The sequence below is a fragment of the Trichechus manatus genome, unplaced genomic scaffold (assembly GCF_000243295.1).
Source record: "Trichechus manatus latirostris isolate Lorelei unplaced genomic scaffold, TriManLat1.0 scaffold00165, whole genome shotgun sequence".
Lineage (NCBI taxonomy): Eukaryota > Metazoa > Chordata > Mammalia > Sirenia > Trichechidae > Trichechus > Trichechus manatus.
In genome coordinates, this window is record NW_004444101.1 from 5,323,985 (window position 1) to 5,332,048 (window position 8,064).

The following is an 8,064-nucleotide window of genomic DNA, read 5'->3' on the forward strand; positions in this document are numbered from 1 at the left end:
CCCCCCCCGTGGTGCATGGTGTCAGAGCGAGCGTGGGTGCTCAGGGCTGTAGGGTGATGACCCCCCCATGGTGCATGGTGTCAGAGCGAGCATGAGCGCTGAGGGCTGTGGGGTGACCCCCCCCGTGGTGCATGGTGTCAGAGCGAGCGTGGGTGCTCAGGGCTGTAGGGTGATGCCCCCCCCATGGTGCATGGTGTCAGAGCGAGCATGAGCGCTGAGGGCTGTGGGGCGACCCCCCGTGGTGCCTGGTGTCAGAGCAAGCGTGGGTGCTGAGGGCTGTGGGGCGACCCCCCGTGGTGCCTGGTGTCAGAGCGAGCGTGGGTGCTGAGGGCTGTGGGGCGACCCCCCGTGGTGCCTGGTGTCAGAGCGTGCATGAGCGCTGAGGGCTGTGGGGTGACCTCCCCCCCGTGGTGCCTGGTGTCAGAGTGAGCGTGAGCGCTGAGGGCTGTGGGGTGACCTCCCGCCCGTGGTGCCTGGTGTCAGAGCGAGCATGAGCGCTGAGGGCTGTGGGGCGACCCCCTGTGGTGCCTGGTGTCAGAGCGCGCATGAGCGCTGAGGTCCGTGGGGTGACCGCCCCCCCGTGGTGCCTGGTGTCAGAGCGAGCGTGGGTGCTGAGGGCTGTGGGGTGACCTCCCCCCCGTGGTGCCTGGTGTCAGAGCGCGCATGAGCGCTGAGGGCTGTGGGGCGACCCCCCGTGGTGCCTGGTGTCAGAGTGAGCGTGGGCGCTGAGGGCTGTGGGGTGACCTCCCCCCTGTGGTGCCTGGTGTCAGAGCGAGCGTGGGTGCTGAGGGCTGTGGGGCGACCCCCCGTGGTGCCTGGTGTCAGAGCGAGCATGGGCGCTGAGGGCTGTGGGGCGACCCCCCGATGCACAGCGGTCACCGCTCCGCCACAGTCCCTGCCGTTGGTGTCTGGGACGCGAGGGCTCCCTTTGCTGCTGGGCCACAGGTGGTTCAGGTTGTTCCTCTCAAACCTCGTAGTTCCGTGAGCAGATGCTCGTCCTGCCACCGGATCTAAACCGAGAAGGGTGGGTGTTTTCACGGCCTGGGACAGGCCTCCCACCGTGCGTGTTCCACGCATTTTCACCCAGACAGCAACGGCGTCCTGCACGGTGACTGGAGTGCCCACTCATGATACTGGGCCCTGGTCCCTTGCAACCGCACCCACTTGCCCGGCCTGCCCGTATCCCCAGCCCCAGGCCCTCGCCACTGCACCCACTCGCCCGGCCTGCCCGTGTCCCCAGCCCTGGGCCACACCCCAGACCTAGGATTCCCCGGAGCACCGCCACCTGCTTGGACCCCTGCTCCTGTCCCCACCAACCTCTTGGATTTCTGAGCCAGTGGTTAGGAATGATCCCTGACTCCCACAGAAGCACTGGCACTAATTTAAGGTGAAGCTGTGCAGATCTGTCTGCTCGCCCAAACACATCATACCACAGGGTCATTTCCCTTCCCTAACACATGCCAGCAGGAAGTCCCACAGGGGGTCCCAGGCCTCCAGAGGTGACAGGCTCAGCTGGCGTGATGCGGCGGCCAGAGCCCACGTGTGTACAGACTCACGGTGTTGGCAGATGGCGGGAGTTACTTCCTGGCTCTGAGAACTGGGTCCACACCACCCCGTAGCACTGCTCAGAGCAAAGTTGCTCAGCGTCTGCTCTGTCCACATGGGGCTGGGGGAGGGTCGTGGCCTCAGCATCTCCATCTGTAGATGGGTGAGCGGCCCTTGGTCCCCTCACTTCATGAGAGGGGGTGGGCGCCATAGTGGGAGCTGTGGAAAAGCCCCTGACTCCACACGTTGGAGTCAGAAGTGTCTGCCTGCACACTGGGCTGTAGTCCTGTCCACTCACGGAGGTCTCCAGCTCAAGGCTGTGAGGTGCATGTTGGGAGCCTGTCCAGGGGGACACGTGCCCTCCCACTGGCTAAGCAGAGCCCCTTGTGCCTCAACAGGAATTCACCGGCTGCTTTCAGAGGCACGACGAGGTGTTGACTGAGCTGGACAAGGCCACCAGGCGCTCAAAGAAGCTGGAGGCCGTGTACAGGGACTTCGAGCTGCAGAAAGTCTGCTACCTGCCGCTCAACTCCTTCCTGCTCAAGCCCACCCAGCGGCTAGCGCACTACCAACTGCTGCTGGCCCGGCTGTGCGCACAGCTCCCACCCGGCCACCCTGACCTCCCCGGCTGCCGTGGTGAGTGGGCTGCCGCAGGCGGGGGCGCCGAGCACCCAGGCCAGAGGCCTTGGCTCCAGAGCCACCCGGGTGTGGGCCAGAGGGCCCGTTAGAAGCTTCTGGTAGTGACGGGCTTTGTCGTGTTTGACTGGTGTTAAAGGGACAAGGGAAGAGCTCTGGCCTTCCTGACCTGCAGGTATGCCTTCTGATTCCGGGGTGAATGTTGTTGTGTTGTTGCTGCCAGCGAGTCTGCTCCACCTCCTGGCCAGCCCACGGATAACAGGATGAAACATAGCCCAGTCGTGCGCCATCTTCACGGTCACTCGTGTGCTCGAGTCCACTGTTGCCGCCCCTGTGTATGCTGAGCGCCTTCCAACTGAGGGGCTGATCGTCCAGCACTGTGTCAGTTTTCTGTTGTGACCCATATGGATTTCACTGGCTGATTTTCAGAAGTAGATTGCCAGGCCTTTCTTCCTAGTCTGTCTTAGTCCAGAAGCTCTGCTGAAACCCATCCACCATGGTTGACCGTGCTGGTATTTGAAATACCGGTGGCATAGCTTCCAGCATCACAGCAACACACGAGCCCCCACAGCAGCACAGACTGACCGGCAGGTGGTGGAGTGTAAACGTACTGCAGGAAGTGGCTGTCAATTGAGAGAGATCTACAAGCAGAGTGACAGTTGTCTTTAAAAGACCCAGGTGAGAGCACATCGAGCACCTCCTCTCTGTCCTCCCGCGGCCATGAAGGGCACGGGGAAGGTGCTCTGTGACGTGTGCGCCGGCACAGACCTCACCATGCTGGCAGTTCTCTTCCTCTTCTGTGTTTGCTAAGTGAAAAGGACAGGGCTGTCAAAAGCATCTCCAACCACTCTCAGGAAACATGGCTAGGTGTTCCTATTGTCACCAGACCCAAAACAGCTGTGGGGTGGACTGGTACCCAGACAAAGGGGCCCAGGTTCCAGGGGCACAGGGCCAAGTGGGGAGGGACGGGACGAGGGATCAGAGGGCAGGTCCGAGGGGCCAGCCATGCCTGTGCCGCACTTGGCTAGCATGTGACCGTGGGCAAGTCACTGGACCTCACCCGGCCTCAGTTTCCCCATCCAGAAAACCCGTCTCACGGGGCTGGTGCAGGGGCCGGATGGGACCCTGTTTATGAGAGCCGTTGCATGTTGTTAGCACAGCACGGTATGGGCAGCTGTGGCCGCGGCAGGCTCGCTTCAGACTCCGTCATCCTGGAGAACTGGCAAGCCCAGTCGACAAGGCTAGTTCTCACTGACAACAGCCGTCAGGGCCCCCTCCCCTACGACCTCTGTGTGGTGCCCTGCCCACGGGGAAGGCCCTTCAGCGTGCACGTGTTACCGGTCGCTTCACCTCCCTGAGAACGCAGCCTAGGTCAGACAGAAGGGGCATGCTAGGTGGGCTTAGCGAAGACACACGGAGTTCCTGCTGGCACACATGGCCAAGTCTCAGCTGCTGACCAAAAGGTTGGTGATTTGAACCCACCCTCTCACCACACCTATTTAACCTGTATGCTAGGCAAATCATCCCAGAAGCTGGACTGTGTGAAGAACATGGTGTCAGGATTGGAGGAAGACCCATTAACAACCTGCGTTACACAGATGACACAACCTTCCTTGCTGAAAATGAAGAGGACTTGAAGCACTTACTGATGAAGATCAAAGACCACAGCCTTCAGTATGGATTACACCTCAACATAGAAAACAAAAATGCTCACAACTGGACCAATAAGCAACATCATGATAAACGGAGAAAAGATTGAAGTTGTCAAGGATTTCATTTTACTTGGATGCCTGGTCAACACGCATGGAAGCAGCAGTCAAGAAATCAAACGATGCATTGCATTGGGCAAATCTGTTGCAAAAGACCTCTTTAAAGTATTGAAAAGCAAAGATGTCACCTTGAGGACAAAGTTGCACCTGACCAAAGCCATGGTATTTTCAGTCACCTTATATGCATGTGCAAGCTGGACAATGAATAAGGAAGACCGAAGAAGAATTGATGCCTTTGAATTATGGTGTTGGCGAAGAATATTGAATATACCACGGACTGCCAGAAGAACGGACAAATCTGTCCTGGAGGAAGTACAGCGAGAACGCTCCTTGGAAGCAAGGATGGCGAGACTTCGTCTCACATACTTTGGACATGTATCGGGAGGGATCAGTCCCTGGAGAAGGATGTCATGCTTGGTAAGGTAGAGGGTCAGTGAAAAAGAGGAAGACCCTTGACAGCGTGAATTGACACAGTGGCAGCAACAATGGGCTCAAACACAACAATTGTGAGGATGGCGCAGGACCGGGCAGTGTTTTGTTCTGTTGTGCATAGGGTCACTGAGCCAGAACCAACTTGACAGCACCTAACAACAACAGAGGCACCTCAGAAGACAGGCCTGGTGATCTGCTGCCGAGAGGTCATGGCCTTGAAAACCCTATGGAGCAGTTCTACTCTGCATAAATGGGGTCACCACGAGTCAGAGTTGATTCCACGGCAACAGGTTTGGTTTTTGATTAGAGAAGATGGCCTTGCATTTTCACTTCATCCTTCATTTCAGTTAGGGGTCCCAAGGGCAGTGCCTGGCGCTCCCTAGGTGACAAGGGTGTGTTAGGTCTGGGAGGGTCGGAGCCATCAGGTGACATGTCTGATTGTGTGTCCGGCTGACTCCCAGCGCTAGCCCAGGTTTGGCGTGAGCCCGCAATGCCATCTGGCCTTCTGCCCAGACTCCGTGGACACGCGCACCAGCAATCATGGCCGCATCAGGCCTGTCCTTGGCGGAAATGTGGGCGGGCCCTGTGCAGGGACAAGCCAGGCGTCCTGGAGGAGGAGGCTGGGTTGGTGGGCCCTGAGGGGAGGCCAGGGTGGGGCAGGGTGGCGGGGGGAGACGCAGGGCAGGGCCGGTGGTCTGTGAGCGGCAGCGCTCAGACACCGGGGCCTCCCCAGCACACTCCCTGTCGGGTGAATCCCCCCACTGCATACTTTGCTCTGATCTTTCTTATCCTCTTAGGGCTGTGGGGCAGGGCTGTCACCTCTACTTAGGGGACAGAGCTGGGCAGGCGTGGGGTCGCATGACCAGATTGCCATCAGAGCTGAGTGCTTCCCACAGGGAGGGTAGGGATGGCACCGGGTCAGGACGCCAGCCAGCACAGGGTCAGCCTGCAGCCACTTTGCAGAGCCTCTTGGGCCAGGCTGGTGGCACTTCAGGTCTGGTTTTATGTTTAGTCTCAGTAAGTTCCCTTCCTGGTTACAAACTTTCACGTCTTTGCTGCAACTGTAAAATTCACATCCGCGTCTCCATCCAATGAGGGTTATTTCAGTTGCTTTTCAGCTGCAAACTATGTGGCCTTTGAAATGCAGTCAGTGCTTTCCCTGAAGAAGAAGTGTTTAGTTCCTCACAAAGACTGCCCTCCTCCTGACCAGGCCTGAGTGCCGCAGTGGCCGTCGGGGTGCACAGCCATGTTCCCGGGGGCAGCCAGCAGCCGAGCCTGGAGCAGTGGCCTGTGGAGGGGTTGATGGGACATGCCTCTGAACATGCCCATCCGTGTCACCCACGGTGTCTCCCACAGATGCGCTGACGGCCACCACAGAGGTGACATCTGCACTCCGGCATAGCCTCGTCCGCCTGGAAAACCTGCAGAAGCTGAGGGAGCTGCAGCGGGACCTGGTTGGCATCGAGGGCCTCGTGGCGCCCAGCAGGGTGAGCGCCATGGGGAGCTCTCTGAACTGCTTACACCAAGCTCTAGTAGAGGTGTCGCTCATGTGCCAAAAACGCCATCCTCTCGAGGGTACAACTCAGTGGGATTTAGTATGCTCATGAGGTTGGCAACCATCATCGCTGTCTGATTCCAGAGCATTCTCATCACCCCCGAACAGAAGCCCATTAGCAGTCACCTCCAGGGCCCCTCGCCCCAGCCCCTGTTGACCACCGGTCTACGTTCTGTCTCTGGATTTACCTGTTCTGGACATTTCACGTGAGTGGGACAGTACAGAGTGTGGTCTTCTGTGACTGACTGACTTCACTCAGCATCACGTCTTCAAGGTACACGGGTGTCGTAGTGTGTGTCAGAACTGCATTCTTCTACGTGGCCAAGTAACAGTCCATTGTATGTATATACCCCATTATGTTTATCCATCATCTGTTGATGGACATTTGGGTTGTTGCCACCTTTTGGCTATTGTGAATAGTGCTGCAGTGAACATTGGTGTACATGTGTCAGTTTGAGTTGCCTCTTTCAATTCTTTGGGGTATATACCTAGGAGGGGAATTGCTGGGTCACATAGTAACTCTGTATTTAACCGTTTGAGGAACTGCCAGCTTGTTTTCCAAAAGTGGCTGCACCATTTTACATTCCCATCAGCAGTGTATGAGGGTTCCAGTTCCCTTACCAACACTTGCTATTATCTGTCTTTTTCATTATCGCCATCCTAGTGCGAGTGAAGTAGTGTCTCACTGTGGTTTAGATTCGCATTTCACTAATGACACTGAGCATCATTTCATGTGCTTGTTGGCCATTTATATATCTTTTTTGGAGAAATGTCTATTCAAATCCTTTGTCCATTTTTCAATTGGGTTTTCTTTTTTTTGTTGAGTTATAGGAATTCTTTACATATTCTGGATGCTACATCCTTATCAGGTATATGATTTGCAAATATATTCTCCCATTTTGTGGGTTTTCTTTTCACTTTCTTAATAGTGTTCTTTGAAGCACAAAAGTTTTTAGTTTTGATTTAGTCAAGTTTATCTATTTTTTCTTTGGTTGCTGGTTCTTTAGGTGTCGTATCCAAGAAAGCATTGCCTAATCCAAAGTTCCCCCACACGTCTGTCAGTTTGTCATACTTTGCAGGCTTGTGTGTTGCTATGATGCTGGAAGCTGTGCCACTGGTATTCAGATACCAGCAGGGTGACCCATGGAGGACAGGTTTCAGCTGAGCTTCCAGACTAAGACAGACTAGGAAGAAGGACCCGGCAGTCTACTTCTGAAAAGAATTAGACAGTGAAGCAAGAGGTCATTAAAAAGACAGGAAAGAAAGAAAAGACCAAAATGAATGTCAGAAGAGACTCTGAAACTTTCTCTCAAATGTTGAGTAGCTAAAGCGAAAGGAAGAAATGATGAAGTAAAAGAGCTGAACAGAAGATTTCAAAGGGCAGCTTGAGAAGACAAAGTAAAGTATTTTAACAACCTGTGCAAAGAGCCGGAGATAGAAAACCAAAAGGGAAGAACATGCTCAGCATTTCTCAAGCTGAAAGAACTGAAGAAAAGATTCAAGCCTCGAGTTGCAATATTGAAGGATTCTACAGGGAAAATATTAAACGACACAGGAAGCATCAAAAGAAGATGGAAGGAATACACAGAGTCACTATACCAAAAAGAATTGGTCAATGCTCAACCATTTCAAGAGGTAGCCTATGATCAGGAACCCATGGTACTGAAGGGAGAAGTCCAAGCTGCACTGAAGGCATTGGCAAAAAACAAGGCTCCAGGAATTGACAGAATACCAAATGAGATGTTTCAACAAATGGATACAGCACTGGAAGTGCTCACTGGTCTCAGCCAAGAAATTTGGAAGACAGCTACCTGGCCAGCCAACTGGAAGAGATCCATATTTATTCCTATTCCCAAGAAAGGTAATCCCACTGAATGCAGAAATTATTGAACAATATCATTAATATCACATGCAAGTAAAATTTTGTTGAAGATCATTCAAAAGCAACTGCAGCAATATATGAATAGGGAACTGCCAGAAATTCAGGCTGGATTCAGAAGAAGATGTGGAACCAGGGATATCATTGCTGATGTCAGACGGATCTTGGCTGAAAGCAGACAATACCAGAAAGATGTTTACCTGTGTTTTATTGACCATGCAAAGGCATTTGACTGTGTGGATCATAAC

General features: G+C 54.4%; 1 protein-coding gene across 1 annotated transcript in view; it reads left to right on the forward strand.

The window, feature by feature from the left end:
* The window catches only part of FARP2 (FERM, ARH/RhoGEF and pleckstrin domain protein 2), an 86,571-nt gene that overhangs the window by 69,000 nt on the left and 9,507 nt on the right, over positions 1-8,064 (forward strand). Inside the window, 2 exon segments of the mRNA XM_023740857.1 lie at positions 1,944-2,181; positions 5,739-5,869. Of these exon segments, the coding sequence (XP_023596625.1) occupies positions 1,944-2,181; positions 5,739-5,869 (369 nt within the window).